Source organism: Thunnus maccoyii, chromosome 23 (assembly GCF_910596095.1).
Source record: "Thunnus maccoyii chromosome 23, fThuMac1.1, whole genome shotgun sequence".
Taxonomy (NCBI): domain Eukaryota; kingdom Metazoa; phylum Chordata; class Actinopteri; order Scombriformes; family Scombridae; genus Thunnus; species Thunnus maccoyii.
Genome location: NC_056555.1, coordinates 19,412,702 through 19,431,700, shown reverse-complemented (window position 1 = coordinate 19,431,700; position 18,999 = coordinate 19,412,702). Strand labels below are relative to the sequence as shown.

The 18,999-nt window shown below is 42.5% G+C and overlaps 1 protein-coding gene across 4 annotated transcripts in view; it reads right to left on the bottom strand.

Annotated features, from left to right (window-relative positions):
* LOC121890373 overlaps positions 1 to 18,999 on the bottom strand; it is a 64,814-nt gene that overhangs the window by 38,734 nt on the left and 7,081 nt on the right. For 3 of the 4 annotated variants that reach the window (XM_042402557.1, XM_042402559.1, XM_042402560.1), the window contains exons 2-6: positions 16,039 to 16,104; positions 9,124 to 9,307; positions 6,386 to 6,889; positions 4,977 to 5,441; positions 1,263 to 1,415 (exon numbers count right to left, since the gene is read on the bottom strand). In XM_042402557.1, the coding sequence (XP_042258491.1) occupies positions 1,263 to 1,415; positions 4,977 to 5,441; positions 6,386 to 6,889; positions 9,124 to 9,253 (1,252 nt within the window). In that variant the 5' untranslated portion in view covers positions 9,254 to 9,307; positions 16,039 to 16,104. Of the gene's footprint in view, positions 1 to 1,262; positions 1,416 to 4,976; positions 5,442 to 6,385; positions 6,890 to 9,123; positions 9,355 to 16,038; positions 16,105 to 18,999 lie in introns of those variants that run through there. The other variant, XM_042402558.1, reaches the window with a different exon arrangement.

Below are 18,999 nucleotides of genomic sequence, written 5' to 3'. Positions count from 1 at the left end.
CCCCCGAGTTGATTTTATCACGCCGTGGTTGCTGTGGCAGCGGCCGCCCTGATCCTTCCACATCCTCAGGGCAAAGGTCGCCGGGGTCAGACAGAGGTTCGGGTCAAGCAAGCAGGTTAAACACCTTGTCAGGGATTAGCAGGCCATGAGGGAGGTGGAGGAAGTCTTCATTGGCTAACGTCTCTTTCCGCAGCTCACTGAACTATCTCCAGGACACACACACACACACACATTTACACATGCTATCTAAAACAGGCATGCACACACACATCACATTTACTCGGCCTTTGTTGGCCAACACGGGCTGATACAAAGACCTGACACAGTGAGTGCTCAGATAAGCCCATCCCTGTCTGTAACAGGACAGAAGTCACAGAGGAAGGAGAGCATGTCTAATTGAGACATTACTGGGAGCCACACAGAGAGAGAAACAACAACAAACAAACACAAATACATTAAGTAGAACACAATGTTGGCTGTTACACCTTTTCAATTATGGACATTTTCCTTTTGTCGCAATTTACTGAAAAAGGAGCTGGAACAAAGTCAGCAGCTGATTATCCAAACCTTAATATTACATAATATCAAAGGCTTTAAAGCAAAAATACCCAAATTCTGTGGTAGCCTCAAAAATGTGACTTTTTTGTTTTTTTTCTCATGAGTGTAAACTGAATATCTTTGGGTTTTGGTCTGTTGTTCTAAAAATAGAGCTGTCTGAATATGTGAACATGGGCTTTAGGAAGTTATGATGGACTTTTTACACTATTTTCTGACATTTTGTAGTCTAAATGAAAGTTTAGACAAAAATTAATCAATAATGTAAATCATAATTAGTTACACCCCCTCATAATATATACATACATAGTGTAATATGCATTTAAACAAGATCAGCACAATTAAAATGGTTCTTTGAAAATGTAAAAGCTTCAAATTCAGTGTTTAAGTTGATGTTTTGAAAGCATTGAAAAAATACTCAATTAGTTGATGGACAAAAAAAATCAGCAACATTTTTGATAATATAATGATAATATTTTAGTTATATATCAAGCAAAAAATGTCACACAAAAATGTATGTTTTATATGATTGTAAATTAAATATTCATGAGTAATTTCAAGACTTGACACCTTGGGCTCTGGGAAACCGTGATGGCACTTTATAGACTAAAGAATAAATAAAGTAAAAATAGACTGATCAACAATGAAAATAATCATTAACTGAAGGTTTTGTTTGGAGGTAGACTTATGTGTGTGTTTGTGTATACCTGTCTCAGGTGAAGGGCAGCCCGATGAGTCTGACGGCTCGTCCAGAGACGGACAGGAAGTTGACCGAGGAGCGATGGCCTCCAGTTCGTCAAACACATGAGACTGACTGCAGCTGAGCTCCGAGTAACGTGATGCTGCTGAGACGCAGCGTCCTGCAACAGCACAGAGTGGGTGTGTTGATGATAATCACGATCATGATGATGATGAGGATTAGATGTAACTTTAATGATGCTCGTGGGCACAGTGGGCTGTTGCATTAGGAAATAATAAGACAGCAAAGGAGTGTAGGAATAACAACAAAGCTCTAGGAGTACTGCGTGACCACACTGCAAAAAGGGAAATTCAGCAGACATATTATCTTTTTATAGGATTATTAGATTATTAAATTCTCACCAGAGATACATTTGTTTCATGGTAAATGTTTGTGATATTTCTTAGTAAGATTTTTCAACAAAACAAGACTAAAATGTGGCTTCTATTGACTAAAAAACAAGATTTAACTTGTTAATTCATGAGCTTTAGAGGTTCATAAGCTAAGCTAACTATGGCTTTGTACCCAACAGACAAACATGAGAGTGGTATCGAGCTTCTCATCTAATTCTCTGCAGAATTACTCTTACAATGTAAGTTTTTTGCTTATCACATTGGCAGATTTCTTGGGTGACAATATTCTCAATTACACAAATTCCACTTATTTATAGAAGGAATTGTTTGCGGTGCACTTAAAGCAAAAAAAATCTGATTATCACAACAATAACAAAAAGTTACATCATTTTTATCACTACACATTTTTAAAAAATAATGTATCACATTACAATTTGGCCACTTGTGATGTCAGTAAATCCCAGGGTAGTTTTGACTTATAACTAATGAGGTGTAAATAAACAAAGAATACCACAGAGGCCGACAGCTCAGAAAGCTCCTGGAGGACATTTTCTGATGCAGCGTTATCAGACTATAAATCTAGGCTGGATGCTGTAGTGGGTTTAGTTAAAGCCTGTCTCTTCCAGGTTTTTACACTCTGACAAGCCAACAACTCTCAACACAAACCCCAGACCTCCATGAGTGCCCCTCAGGTGAGGTCGGGGGGCTAAAGTAGTCTCATCTCACCTTCAATAAACACAGGACACGAAACTCTGCCCTTAAGCCCTAATCACCACAGACCTCACTCCAGAGGAATGGTAGAAAACTGTCAAGCTAATCACTAATTCCTTATCTCCTCTCAAAATATCAAAACAAAACTGTTTCACTCTGCCTGGTTTAGAAATGAGAGGATTAGCAAGTGAAACAGTTTCACTGGGTGGCGTGTTTTGTCGTCGTCCTGAAAGAGGCTTGTCGAGGCTTTTCTCACATTAGAAATGCAGAACAGCTTGGCCCGGACAAAAGGATAATATATACGGAGGCTCTAAAAGGAAAAGGCAAACTCAGCTCCTTGGTGTCTGCCCACACGGACAAGTATAAATGTACACATCAAGCCTCCCTCACACAGTCAAGTATGTGAACAACTGCACACACACACCAGCGCACTATTGTGCACTTGAGCAGCTCGACGCTCTACTCAGAGAGACAATGGAAGGACTTGACTTGACACTTCAAAGCATATTGCTGCTGTCAACTCAGCTGTCATTCTCGGACGACGAGGGCCGCACTGAGTCAGGGTGAGTTTTTCGGGGAGGTTAAGGGTGGTGGTGGGGGTCAGCGGGTTTGATATGACAGAGTTAGAGGAAGAGAAGGCCTTCTCTGTGCGCCTATGGCCCCTCTTTTCCTGGTCACAGTGCCAGGCTGAAAGGCTCTCAGAGGAGAGGGCAGGCCAGGCCGGGACAGTGCCCCGCTTCATTGTAAGGGGCAGTTCCACTCTGGAGATAGTGCTCAAAACAGGTCAGTTGGGGGTCAACCTCTGGATTGTAGGGGGATCTGAGAAAACCGTGCTCGGGGCAAGCGGCAACCTCCAGGGATGAAAAATGAAGCTAATGCCAAAGTGCCAAAAAACTGCAGTTCCTCAAATGGCCACTTGAGGCTCCAAAAGTTAATCCCCATAGACCCCCATGTTAAAACGCCCAACTTTACAGCAGAAATAAACATGGTTTTGTTCTCTATAGGTAATTTCCCCGTTCATGACAACTGTACGGGGGTAAACTTTTATATAACTCACCCATTCAAATTTAATAAAGACTTAAAGTTATGCATAATTAAGGCCGTGGCCGCTTTGAGTGACAGGTGCATGCCATCATAGGCAAATCGCTACCATGGTGACAATGTTGGTTAGGTAACATAACCATGGCGTAATCCCCAGATTCACAGAGTAGAGGCGTAGCTGTAGCCATCGCTATTTCAGTGTGTTTTCACAGTTCATGACAGTTAATTGTAACATTTTGATCACCTAAAAAAGTCTTGTTCAGCGGTAAGTACGTTTTGTTTTAATAGTTTTAAGCCTGTTCACAAGTGAAAATTAGCATTAGCATTAGCGTTATTACAATTAACCACAGACTGTAAATCCACCATGATAACTGAGCTAGCAGCTAGCAGTTAGCATTAGCCTCAGCTCCACCCTCTCGTCAAAATATGGTCACTTCTGGCTCCAAAAATCCAAGATGGCGACGGTCAAAATGAAAACTCGAGGCTTCACAAACCAATAGTGACGTCACAGTAGCTACATCCATTGTATTTTTACAGCCTACGGCTTGGTGTTACAAGGGGCTGAGTGGGAACTAATTTTTTTTAGTTTTGGCCTTCACTCTTACAGTATACAGTAGGTAACTGCTGAGATCTGGGAGCACGCCACATCTCAGCAGTCACTTTGATGAGAACAGTCTTATCATAACTGTCTGAAATGACAGCCAAAACTACAAAAATAAGACCCAAGTTGTAATAAACCAGACTTATCCTTTAAGCTTTACACGCTGCCACATTGAGCTTGAATTGCCTCCATCTGCGGTGAAATAAATGAACCAGTGACACTCGTCCTGTGTCTGCGGTGAAGAGAACAGCGTGCTACGATACAGCATGGGCCCCCCCGCAGCACAGCACCACACAGAGAACAGTAGATGTCTCTGATAGAAAAGAGAAAATCCCTACACAATTTCCACATTGTTTGCTTTCTTTCATAAAGTTCTCGGAGGAGTCAGATGTCAGTGGCCCGGTTCTTTATCCCCATTCGGAACGGTAAATTAGCGGCCGCAGGAAAGCCGCGGAGGTATTCTATTGTGGCGGCCCTCCTCAGTGTTCTGCCGTCAGCGAGCGGTGGTCAGTGTGGATTTATGACCATCGGCTACACGTCTCCCTCTCAGAGCCCAGAGAATAGCGAAGGCATGGGGGAGAGGCACGGCACACGAGGCAGGGACCCCAACCTCTATTGTTGGGGCCTCATGCCTTTGAACAGGGAATCAAACGGTACCAGCTTTTCATCAAAAGCTCTCCTTTCTATTGCTGATTTAGAGGAAAAAGAAAAGCTTTCTGTGTTATTTATTATGGGGTGGGAGGAGGTGGGAAAAACAGGCTGACAGCAATGCTTTCACAATGTGTTGATGGGGGCAGGAGCATCTGAACGCCTCACTAAGGCAGCAGGCTTTGATTTCTCTGTGGCTTTGTTTATGAGTGGATGTCCAGCCATGCTCAGGACAATCCGTCCTTAAGAATGTGGGCAGGGGTGTAACGCCCGGCCAAGGAGGAGGCTGTGAACGGTCCATATGTGGCCGGCAGAGCTCATTTCTCACCTTTGACAGGGGAGATCGGAGGCAGGACAGGCCAGCGATGAGACTCCAGCTGAGGAGGAGAAGAGGTCAGCTTTGCTACTGACCCTGAGCGGTAAGTGGTCCTTTGCGGACTTGGGCAGGAAGACCAAGTAGTGGAGGGAAAAGCCAGTGTAACAAGGCCATGATCAGAGTCCAAGGACGGGTTGAGACCAGGATCTATGGATGTATCTTGGATGAGATTTTTGGTGCTCCTACGACTGCTCACAGGCTTGTCTGAACAGGGACGGATGCTTGAAGTCGGGCGAGGTGAGAGGGGTTTGGTTTGACTAAAGAGCAGCTCACAGGGTGGAGGCGTGGTCGTGGATGTGGATTGGTGAGGGTTGGATCCTGCTGGAGGGGAAGAAGCCAAAGGTGACTGCATCACTGGGGAAGGCTGGAGTGGGGAGAAACAAACGCTGCCCTCTGGGTCTAAATCCCTGATATCTGCTGCAAAAAGACAAAGGAAAATTACAGAGTAGCTTCATTCAACACACCATTTTCTACATTAATGAAATGATAAAGACTGTAATCCTGAATTTTAAAACCCACAGTTACATTAATTAGTTCTGGGACCCATTTCATAGTATTTGCACCATGCAATCTGGAATTTGTGACCTGTTAATTTTGACACTTTTACCTAATGAAATGAAAATGCGATATCCCTTTATGACAAATTTATCTTCAATTCGTGAGCAACAATTATTTGTGAATTTGTGTTTTTTTCCTCCTAACTTTAACATTTATTGTTGTTTATTTAGTCCTGACTATTTGTTGCAGTGACCAGATTTTCCCCCATACTGGAACTTATAGAGAATGTATCTTAATAACTGTTTAGATAGCGGAAAAGTACTGTATTGTTTAGCAGAGACAAATAAACATCTACATACTGCCAGATGAAAAATAAAAGACTGTATATTCATTTTACTACAATGACTTTTGATTAACAACTATTACGTGTTGTTGCTCATGATTTGGGGAATTTTCTATCCATCAATCACCCATCCATTCATTTTATTTACTGAAGAATTCCAGTAAAACAAGTAGTTGATTAAATTATTGCGTCATTTGACCAAAAATTAACCAAGAAAACTAAATATTCTGTGGTTCTTGCTTCTCAAATATGAGGATTAACTGCTTTTTTTCTGTTTCATATCAAGGTAAAGGAATTATCTTTAGGTTCGGGCGTGTTTGTTGGATACAATTTGAAGAAATCACAAAAAATGATGCATTTTCCACTTCTTTTTTGTCATTTATTAGATTAAACAAATCGATTAGCCAATTAACTAAGTGGTGGATTGATCGATAATGAAAACAATCATTAGTTGCATCCCTTAAGTATTGACAGGAGATGCTACAGCTAATGCTAACTCCATTGTCACAGTAAGTTTTACCAGACAGGACACTGCTCCTGCCGCTGGACAGGACACTGCTCCTGCCGCTGGCGAGGTTCGTGCTCCGGCTGAACAGACTGGAGGGTGGACGACTGAAGTCTGAGAGAGACCCGTGTGAGACCGTGGAGGTCGGCGTCTCTGAGCGCTCTGACCGAGCAGGCCCGAGATGCAGCTTCCAGTCTGGCTCGGCAGCCACTGTGGTAGACACCAGGGCAGGTTGTGGCACTCTTTCCCTTTCCTGAAGTTCATCTTTTTCCTCTGGAGGAAAAGGGGGGCAGGAGGGAGATGCTGGGACAGTGTTTGTTTGTTGCTTTTGCTTGCTTTGTTGTTTTCCAGAGTCGGACTGAAGGGTGTGCTGGTGGGGAGGTGTTGGATTGATGGTTGAAGATGGCGGAGTAGAAGGGAGTGGGAGACAAGGAACAACAACGGCAGAACGCCTTCCTATCGTCAATCCCTCATTCTGCACACCACTTCTTCTTCTGTCAGGGTTGAGATGGAAGAATCCTTCAATAAAGACAAAAACACAACGTTTTTTTCTTACTTTAAGGCTTTAAATATGGGTTTAGATAAGTTGGTGCAAGAGCCAGAGTTAAATAAAAGGCACATTTCTGTTTCTGAATGGTCAACATGGTGCAGGTCGTCTTTAAAACTGCCAACGTCTGCTCGTGGCATTTTCATTCCCAGTTTCCTCAGCCCTGGAGCAAACACTTGTTTCCCTGCTGGGTGGGTCGGCCTGCTAACAAAGGCTGCGAGAAATCACCCCACTGGAGCAGCTGCCTGTTTCCCAACTCAATATTCACAATACCGGAGGGCAGGGGAGCATGTATGCACACAATCTTCTTTACAAGCTGGAGTTGGCGGACTGTCATGTCAGTTACAGGTTTCCCTAAAAACAGATTTTGGCAACAAGTGCTTGAGGAATGTCATTGGCAGCGCTGCCATATTAACCAGTTTTCTCCCCTGTTGATTTGATTTGAGGAATGAAAAATATTTTGAGAGGGTTGTGATGGTTTGGGCTAATTTTTTTACCATTTGGATGGTGTCCTCTAACAAAAAGCAAGGCTAATTTGGTCAGCTGTGTGATAAAAACCTTGTAAAAGCTTACATCTGTTCATTTAAGTGAAGACTTTTAACTTTGTATGATTTAAAAGATTTGATCGCCTACTAGAAGACAAGAGAGGCACATCTTTGGACTTGTATAAAGCCACAGAACATACAGTATATAGATTTGCATATTTTGGATGTCAGATGGACATAAAATCCCATCCTACATCTGAAATGAGCAACTTTTATGGTGATTAGGCAGATCTGAGGATCCCACTGGGCTACTTGGTGTCAGTCAACACACACTTAACACTTACTTACTTAACATTCACTTAGAAAGAGCTGAAACTACCATTTTCATTATTTTCCATAGAGTAGTGAAGAATAGAGCCTAAAGAGACAAATTTAGCTGCTTGTTTTGTCCAACCAACAATTCAAACCCAAAGATATTCAATTTATGAAGATAAAAACTGGACTAAAGCAGCCAAATTGGCACTTCACTAGCTGGAACTAGTGAATTATTTGGTATTTTTGTTTAATAAATGACTTAAACAGATACTTGTTTTATCGTTTTCAGCACTACTGTAAAAATACCCATACACTGCACAAACCCAAACCCATTTCTCAAGCACCTGTAGCACTATTTTATCCATCCAAACTTATCTCTCCTGCTCAAACTCCTCTTTCTTCTTCTGAACATTTCCTTTCATCCCTCTAAGATTCTCTTCCACAAACATCAACTCCATCCAGCGCCGCCCATTTCCCTTTCGCCTTCTCCATTCTTCCCCTTTGCACACCCCTTCTTTTCTCTCTGCCCCTTTTTTTTTTTTTTGTTGACCACTGAGTATGTGTGTGTGTGTGATGGGGGGTGAGGGGGGGGGGGGTGTAGAGGGTGTCAGACAATCTGCTCTTGTTTCCTGGGGGTCTGCCACCAAGAGGAGTCAGCACAGGGGGATAAAGAGAACGCATTGGAGAGCACATTTCTGCACTGCTCTTCTTACAATGCCCTGCCATTCCCATCTGTTACACACACACAGAAGTGTACGTGAATGCGCGCATATGTGTGTGTGTGTGTGTGTGTGTGTGTGCTAATGTGCATATTAATGACATGTGTTAGAGCGCAAAGCCACGGCGTTGGGCGCAGCACGTTTCTTCAGGGAGCAGGGTTAAGAACGATTGTGAGGAAGGCGACCACCATATGGCAGAATAATTAGTATTAGACCTCAGTGCTGAGAAATGCCCCCCTCCTCTGCTGTACACACACACTCATACACACACACACACACACATACACAGAGGCCAGCATGCTGAAAGCAGTGCCCTGCTGTGGAGCTGAGGTGAGTGCTGGGAGGAATGCCTTCACATCAGAGGCCATACTCTGAAAGGAGCGGCAGGTCTCACAGGCTCGGGCCTTTCACTCCCACCAGAAGACCACCAGGAGGGCGGCGCTGTGGGCACTTCCTCGCCAGAGAGGATGGGCAAGATTTGCACTTAACCAAACACAACCACAGAGGGAGATTAAGAGCTAACGACGAGCTTGGTGGCCTCTACCTCCTCTGCTCCAGGAGAGGAAGAAAAGGCGAGGAAAAAATTCTTAATGAGAGGAGTCAAAGGAGTCAGCGCCCCCCTCCTGACGTCGAGGCTGAGGTCTGAGATGGTGTGAAAGCACCAGGTGTTTTGTTGATAAGCCTCACCCTCGAGCGTTTGGGTCTTTAAGGCAGTGAGGGCGTTTGTATTCTGCGTCCTCCCCTGAGATGGAGGCTGTGGTCTGGACTTGGAGCTCAGGAAACAAGGAGGTCTGAGGTCTTCAGGACGGGCTTTCATGTGAGACAAGAACCGTGGACACAATAATGGGCGGTGATTTGGACTGGCATGTGTCTGTAAGAGAGGAGAAGTAGAAATGCGCTCATTAATGTGCAAGATAATGTTGGAGAAATGAACTATTTTTAGTATTTTCACATCAAATGTGACTACCTTTTTTAAATAATAGTAAGTAAGTTAATAAAAACTGATCACATAAAAGAAATAAGCCAATTAAGGATAAAGAAGTAAAAACTGCAATAAATAAATCAGTAAAAGCTTAAATAAAAATGTTACTATTTTTTATAAAAGTCTAAATAAAAGTAAAAATGTAAAAGACAACAAATAAATAAATAAATAAAACTCTAAATAATTAAAACCTAATTGAAAAGATTAAAAAAAAAGTCAAAATAATAATACATGCAATATTTTAATTAAAATAAATTACAATAATAATACAAATAATATGTAAAAATAAACAAATATTTAAAAAAAATGGGCATACTGGAATAATAATTTAAAAAACTAATTAAATATTGTGAAAAATAAAGTTTGAGTGCTATTTCATATTTTTAACAAACTAAAAAATTAGTAAAAATGTAAAAAAAAACAACAACAACATTTTAATGTATTTTAAACAAATAATTTTAATGTAATAAAGGTTAAAAAAATTCAGAAATCCTAACAGAATTCATTTAACCTGGCAAGAAATTATTATAATTAAAAAATAAATATTGTGCAAAATAAAATTGGAGTGCTCATCTATTTAATATCCAAATACTCTTAAACATCATAAACAAGCAAACAAATAAATAAATAAGAGTAAGAAGTGAAAAAATAAAACTAAGTGAAAATAAAAAAATATTCATGATGAATTATTAATATGTAAATGAAAAAATATATAAAATTAATTTGATTGTATTTTTAATATGATGAAAAACAATACAAAAAAGTGGGTTTTTTTAATCAAAGCAAGAGGTGATTTTATTGCTTGGTTTTATCCTCCCATTTAACCTTTTATAGTGATCAACATTCCTGCCAATCCAAAGAATATTTGTCCTAAATGCCAATTAGTTTGCAGAGTGAAAGTCACACTGACAAACAGCTGTGCTCCAGACCACCAGAAAATGAAAGCCTGTAGCAGAGAACCTTCTGTACTGTATGTGGAAGAGAATTCAAATGATGCATGGTACCACCGCTGCCCCCTTGTGTCCGCAAAACAGATCACAGCTTTCTCCCTCCAGCACAAAAAGTACATCCAGCTTTCTCTCCCGCTCTGCTCTTCTCTTCTCAACCTCCTGCTTTAAAAGAAAGCGGGGAGAAAATTATCTCAAGGGTGATAAAACTCTTTAGAGTACACTGTCACGGACACGGGAGATAAAAGCAGGCAGGGACGGTCAATATTGAAAATGTGGAGGGACGGCTGCCTGCAGCACGCCAACCAGTGAAAACCAGCCCAGCGTACAGCGGCGGTGCCAGTGACTCATTCAGTTCCTCTGTGGCCTTTAGAGAGCAAACAATTGTAATAAATGGCCCTGTGATCCACACACACACACAGATGCAGTGCTTTTATTTGTCTTGGATTTAAGCGGCATCGGAGGCTCCGAAACAAAGTTCAGCTCCTCACCCTTTTAACACACAATAAAAACAAACAGAAAATGCACATGCTACATCTGTGTGTGAATACAATGATGAACCAGAAGACCTTCAGACAGAGGGAGAAAGAGGAGGGTGGGGGGTGGGGGGGAGGAAGGTGGGGTCACTGTCTGTGACTCACACAGGGAGGATCAGCTTTTAAATCCCCCGCACCATCTCCACTGATTCCCTTTTCTTAGATCTAGAGGCTTTAAAGATTTGCATTCTTGTGATGTAAAGAGGGAGAAGTGAGGTAGAAACGGCAGAACAAGAGCCGGTGATGGGGCCTTTCTCCTCCACGCTCCTCTTCCTCCCCTACGGCCTCCTCATTACCTGTCACTCAGGCTCGTCAAAAGGCTGACGAGGGCTTTGTGAGGCTAGACTCGGCCGGTGTCATCAAACCAGTGAACTTCTGCGCGGCACGCCCGGGCACGTATGCTAACGTACGTGTGTGTCATTACAACCCACGCAAAAAGCCCTTTTAATGCATCCATACACGCCATCGTACATACAGTACAGGACGATGCTGTGTGGCCTTTACACACACACACAACTGTTTTTTATCACAACATGGCCACCTTGCAGATTTTCTGTGCAAGAGAGAGCTGTTTTCAGACAATATTACTCAAAAAATACGTAATCTATTGCATGTCTGTCCAATCTAGAATCCAATCTGATGTTTCTTCCTTCTTTTATTGCCGTTAAAGATTGTTTTGGGTAAGTTTTTCCTTACCTGAATCAAGGGTCTAAGGATCGAGGGTGTGGTACGTTGTACAGATTGTTATTGAAGCTTTTGTCATCCATGTGTGAAGAGTTTTGTCTGGTGCAACAGTGCATTATATTTCATTGCTTTCATTGCTTCGTTTGATTTCCAGTAAGCACACATTTGTCATACTGTTGTACATATTGATGTAAGAACATCTACGAGATCATGCGATATGATCAGAAGCTATTTAACAGCTCCTGATCGACCTTTTGGTGACATTGTTCTGTAAAAAAACAAAAAAACCTGATGCGGTGAGAAACACGTGCAGTGAAATGATCAGGCAGTTTTTGAACAAAGCCCCAACTTAGGCGAACATATTCGGAAGACAAAAGCAAAGACAAACAGTAAAGTTATTCGCCAAACTGCCACATCATTACAGTTTAAAAACCAACTCCCTGCATGGTTCAACTTTCACCTGCTGTACCAAACTTTTTCCTCTGCAATGAGGGCGTATTATCAACATTTCAGGTGCGCTCACGTTCGGGTTTACCTCCAAATAAAGTTCGTAAACTGGCTGAATTGTTGCTTTACAAGTTGTCACACGCGTCTGACCGCTTGTGGTTCTTGCTTGCTGTTCAGTGTTATCATAACTGATAGAAACGATGGCCAAAACTATGGAAATAAGACCAATGTATGTTCTAATAAACTAGAGGTATCATTCAATATTGTGATATTATTGTCAATAATTTTAGCATCATTTAACTTGTGTGGTCTTGGGATGATCAGGGAATGATCACCAGCCAATGCCCTTATGCTTGACAAAGTAAACTTTTCTCTGTTTTTCATCTAAACTGAAGGGATTATATTAAAAAATGCATCAGGAGAAGGAAGTTGGATATTGTGTTTTTTGGATAATGCAGCTTTAATCTAATATTTACTGAATTTACTGAAGTCAAAAGTTGAATCATTTAAATTATTGAAATGAAAATAGCTCTCTGCTGCACCAGTAATTACTGGAAAAGGGTTTAACATCATTGCAATGTGTCAATTATTGTAGGAAAGCATTTCCAGCAGGGACAGTAGGTAATACTGTATCTTCTATGGACACCCATAACACTTGTGTGGGCTCCTTCAGGCCCCTGCAGGCCCCCAGGAAACAGGCTGACCTCCTGGCGTCAGGCAACCCACACGCTGTCCTCACACAGCCAGAACTGGCTAATGTCATTATGGGCCTGTTTGTGGTCAACAGCTCCCTGATTGAGATGTACAAGTAGTGCTGCTAGATGAATGTAGGAAGTCTATTAGTTAGTCAGAGTCCCAGATGGCCTGCAGAGGACAGACTTGCGTGTGCTCCTTCACCCCCCCTCACCCCTAAACACACTCTGATACACACATATACACACAAACGCAAGCATACATAAGCTGACACAGACACACATGCGCACACACACACGCACTTAATTACACTGCCTCCGAGTGAACCCTCTGACAGGCGGACGACTACGAGCAAAGACAGAAGTGTGTCTATGTCCCAGTGTCTGCAGGAACAGAGAATTCTTCACAGAGCTGATGCACAAGAAAGCCAGGCTTAGGCCCTAACAAGGTTAAACCCCTGAAAAAGAGTGACTTTTTAAATCATGGAGATTTGTGTTTCTGCGGGGTGTAATTAGCTTTGCTGCAGGGGTAGAGGGAGGGTGGATGAAGGGTCGGGATGCTGGCGAGGGGGCCGGCAAGAGGCGAAGCGGGGGACGACGACAGTGGGGCGCATTGTGGAGTCCGGCGGATTCAGGGGAGTAAATCTGATTATCAGCTCGTGTCAGAAGCCAGGCTCAGATGCAGCTTAGCATTCAGAGCAACTTTCTACTTTCGATAGTTAGACAATGACCCCGCTTTTCAGGCCCACGCAGCCCCAGAGGGCCCGTCAGCTCTCCTCCCGAAGCCCCCCACATCCTGAAACAACGCAACACACCACAGCAAAGCACAGGATGACACCACTCCAAATGACATGCAGTGGAGGAAGAAGTGCTCAGACCCTTTAGTTAAAAGGGGAACTGCAACGATTTTATACATCAAAGTCAGTTTTCAGGTGTTGGGGAGTAGCACTGTATGTCTGAAAATAGCTGCATAAAACTTTTTGTGGCTCCAGAGGGAGCTGCGTCTGATAAATTACCTCAAGTGATGTTATTTAAGTGAGCAGCAGTTGGGGCTGAAGACTACAAGTTTGAAGATATATTATCAGACCTCTTAAAAATGTATACATACGAGCATGATTTTGTGATATCGCAACTAGTTTTGAAACCATTCCCAGTATATTATGTAACTTACACAAGTGTGATGTGGTAACTTGTAGCCTCAAAACACTGAGAATGGACTTTTCAATGTTGTGGGAGACATCTTGTGCCCAGCAGGTCATCTTTTGAAATGAAAAATATTTACATATATTCATAGCTTCTGGATTTTTCAATAAGGGAGAAGGAGAAGATCTAATTTCTAATGTAATCGAGCTGTTTGTGGAAGACGGGTCTCAGACACAAATTATTATTCCAAGCAGAGATGTCTTTAAATATGTCTGATGAATGTAAAGTAGAAAGTAGGTAAAGAGTAAAAAGTACAATATCCCTCTAAAATGTAGTGGAGTTAAAGTACAAACTAGCATAAAATAGAAATAAAAGTATAAAAAGAACATGATGAAACTTAACAATAAAGCAAAACTTGTCAAAGCTACTGTAAGTCTTCTGTATAAGAGGTTTCAGCTTTGGTAACAAGTGTAAAGAGTGATGAAGCTTTTCTCGTCTCACTGTCGCAATTTAAGTAAACAACTAAACATACCGCTGAAACCATAAAACCAGGGGTTTGTGCAAAAACACATATATTAAGGTTTCAAGCGGAGCTCTGCAGCTCTGTTGCCTTGTTTGGGCACCTGTGCATTCTGACCTGGACTGTCCCATTGCAGCTTGTGTCCCGGGTGACAGTACAGGAGCTTTTGACGCCTATATAAAGCAGACCGATGGGTCAACAGCCTCTTGTCGGCTGTCTGTCTGTTTAGACAGGGACACCCTTGTTGTAAAAGTTGTGCCACTGTATGACGGGAGCAGTTTTACCATCACAATGCCCTCGTGATTTATAAGATTTTGCAGTGGCGGAGCAGAAACGGAGGGTGATGCCAGGTCTGATGAACTTGCTGAATGCAGAAGTGCTGAAGGCAGTTGAGGATGTAAATGAGGCTGTAAGGACCAGCGAGCGTCTTTGTCTGCTGACTTTACTTGTTTGTTTAACCAGAGGCCAAGACAGGAAGCCAGCCCACACTCTGCTGTCCCCATGGCAACTCCACTGTTAATTGTGGCACATCCACTCCCAGACTCTTTTGAGCAAAGGGGAGAGGTGGGGACTTGTGAGTGTTAGAGGAGAGAATAAGAAGAGTGTGTGTATGTGTGTGTGTGTCTTTCTTTTTGCTTATTAGGGGAAAGGCAAACATATTCAGATTTTGTATAATTTTTTTTTAAAAAGCCTTTATTGAAATTGAACGTTAAAAATTTGTCCCAGTGAATAAATCCTATAATGGATGAATCATTTTTGTCATTTATCAAGCAAAAATGACAAACTTGGTGCTGGTTTCTGTTTTAAATCATTGTATTCTGAGTTTTTGGGATGTTGATCAGAAACAACAAGACGTTTGAAGACATCATCTTGGACTCTTAGAAATCATGATGCAATTTTTACTATTTTTTTTAATGACTAAACAAGACTGAACATCTACAGTCACGCTAGCGACTCTGTGATGATGTTTAGCAGGAATAATGTTTACTTTTGTTGCCAGAGTCTGTTAACATGTGAAATTTACTGATTAATTACCAATAAGTACAGCTGAGGCTGGTGGGAAAGTATTGGACTAAAGTTTTAACTTTATGATGGTGCTAAATGAAGAATTTAAGAGCTTGACCTGAATGTCTGCATCAAATTTCACTGCAAACTATCAAATAGTTGTCCAGACATTTCTCTCAAAACCACAAATGTCAACCTCATGGTGGCACTAGAGGAAAGGTCAGAGGTCATTAGGATTCGTCGCCTTGGAACCATGAATGTTTGTACAAAATGTTGTGCCAGTATATCTACAGTAGCTGTTGAGATGTTTCAGTCTGGACTGAAGTGGTGAACTGACTGACGGGCCGACATCGGCAGCACTAGAGCAATACCACTAGGGCGACTAAAAAAGCCAAACATTTGCTGGTTTCAGGTGAGGATTTGCTGCAGTCTTTTGGTTTTGTTTGTTGGACAAATCAAGCAATTTGAAGATATCACTTTGGATGTTTTTGATGGTCATTATTCACTATTTTCTGAAATGTCACAATCAATTAACTGATTGATATTAAAATAATTGACAGACTTGAAAATAATCATTAGTTGCATGCCTACAACTGCTCTCAAACGTTGCAGAATCATTCAGTTCAAATAGTGTTTGAGCACTCACAGTCTCGTGGCAGAGTCCTTTATCCCATAAGATGGCCTTGCTGACAAAAGACACATAAATGGGTTTCTGCAAGAAACAGAAAAAAAGCCAAATAAGAACACAGACATATTGACGACAGAAACAGAACACTTACATATTAAATTTTTTAAAAACAGATCTATCAGAACTAGATTGGGATCGATCAATCAATGGAGTTCAGAGATGAACTGCTTTTAGTAGCTCAATCTCCTGCTCTGTGGGCCTCCAGGCTGAGAACAATGACTGAAGCCTGGTAAAACAAATGTAAAGCCACACAGTGAGAGGGCTCTCCAGAGACATTTAACCCCCCACCAGTGCATTAATAACCCCTCTGTCTTGATTATTGAGCTCCTGTGAAACACCTCCAGTGCTTTGAGCTAGTACAGCAGAGGCTGAGGACTCAATGATGGAGTCTGCTCTCCCACGCAACCACTTTCCTCCATCTGCTCGGTTTACAAAACGTCTGTTCCTCTCTTTCACTTTGAAGCTTCTTCAGGACAGTATGGTGGTCTCATGAGCGGGGCGCAACAGTTTGACCCACGGTGCAGGGGGCGCTGTGTTAACTCATCCATCACTGGAGACACATCACCAGCCAATGCCCAGCAGTCAGCACAGCAGCTCATCCATCTCTCTTTGCAGCTCCTGGCAGCTCCCAGAAGCACCGAGTCAGCTCCAGTAGTCAGTCCACTCCAGGGTGCAACAGAGCAAATCCTCCCAGGACTCACCCTCTATTCATGGGCTGTAACCTCAGACCAGAGTGGGTGACAGGGGGCACGAAAGGCTCGGAGGGTAGGAGAACAATGGAGCTTGATGTGTGTCTCCCTTTCCTTTGGAGTGCACTGGTGTGAAGCTCTCTGCCAGCTTGTGCCAGACTCTCAAACCCATTCACTGCCACTATGAGAGGCTAGAGGGCAGCGTCAGGTCTGGTCGTCTCACCGCCTTTGTCTATTGGCTTCATTTAGGCTGTACCTGTTGTATTCAACAAAGCACACCACATATGATTATGCACATTATGCCAAAAATACCTCGCAACTCTTCCGTCCTTAATAGAAGCCTTAATTGCCGCCGAATAATGAAGCGAGTGGGGAACAACAACCAGTTTCCCAATAAATCATGGGTGCTTGTGGCCCAATGACCTTGCTGTTACTAATTATACGCTGAATGTGAAATCAAGTACATTTTCAGACAGTAGAGGATGAAGTGGCTTGGGGGTTGGGGACGCCTATGACAACAAAGTGGAGAAATTAAATGAACTGAAACAGAAAATAAGGCAAAGAAAAGGGCAAGATTCAAATGAATGTCTTTTTTTTGCCTTCGAAAAAACCAAAAAGACAACGTCAAAAGTGCAAAGTGCTTTTTCAGATGGTCAGAAAAATGGAAATTTGTACATTAACAGGTCCATGAGAACTGGACAAATTGAAGATGGCTGATGGAGATAGTGTGATATAATCAAAAGCTCCAGTATAGCTAGTAAATAGAACTTAACTACTATTTCCAAGGTCACGAATTAAGTTTCACTCTCAGCAGCTTTGCTAATAATACAGATGACAATTTGATGACAATAAAGATTAAAAAAGGCATCGAAATTATATTAACTTGTAAAAACACTCCAAAAGCAAAGCTAGCACTCTGTTAGCTTTAAAAATAATGCATCCATCAATAGCCCCGCTCTGCCTTTGATGTCATCGTTTGACCCGTCATTGTACATACAACACATAATCCCATAGAGAGTTTGTCTAAAGTGATTGCTGCTCCTCTTTTCCTTGTTCAATTCAGATGATGAGATTAAGGAGATTCCTGGCAGATGGGATTTCCACTGTGCATGTGTTGACAGCATCTATCTCCCCCTTTTCCACACAGACTCCACCTCAAGGTACTTCCTGTCAAATTCGTCGAAAGCATTTTGGCGTGGGCTGACAGGACTCAAGTGGACAGGAAGTGCTGTGCTGCCAGTGTGAGCCAGCAGGGGGAAATATGGTCAAATATGGGCAATCTTATCAATATTGAGTAGGTGGAACTGGCCAGATCAAATTACCAATTTAGAGCTAATCACCAAAGTGGTGGCTGGTCTTTGCTTTATCCCCTCTCCCACTCTGCTTTTTCCTCTCTCTGGTGATTCCTGCCGCCATCTGTCTGTCTTTCTCAGGGGAGCCCTTCCTTCTCTCCTGAGCACTATGCTGGATGTTTTATTAATTCCGTTTCACCTGATTACACCCTGTCTGTGAGTCAGAGCACATTAATAGGCATTTAATCAACGTTTAATTAAGGGAGCAGGCACTGAACAGAGAGCCAGAGATCAGAGCCGCATCCTGCAGAGGTCAGCACCAAGGACACACCAACACACACATTATTATTTAAACCAACTAACATTGAGACAAAAGAGCTACACAGTTGCCAAAGCACGGACAAAACTTTAAAAAGCGACGCCACGGGAACTCGTCAATGCAGCGCAACACAACAGATGAGGAGATCCAGTTCAGAAGACAATCAAGCAAACGGCCGAGCTATCAATGGCAAACAAAAGGCAAGGGTGACCACCTCAGCATGGTTTTGGCCAGGTTAGAGCCAGAGACAGAAGAGGGGAGCACCCAGATTGAGAGAGAGAAAGCCCGGGGTCAGCTATAATGAGCCGTGAATGTGAGCATCCGACCAATCCTGTTTAATGGGGTTCATCCCTGGAAAGGTTTCTGTCCTGCCCCGCACCGGTGTTTGTGTGTGTTCACGTCGGGGTCCGGGTCAGGGGACTGCAAGGACTCTGTGACCCTGAAATGAGCTCTGGGAGTCAGTAGGGACCCCTGCTGGTAAAACAGAGCTCCTTTTATGCTTTAATCTGCAAGCAAGGGGGATCAATATGGCGACTATTGGCGCTGGGATTGTGTGCGCAGGAGTAAGCGGTCCAGCCATTTTAGATGTCTCAGAGGGGGTTGGCGCACCCTGACAAAA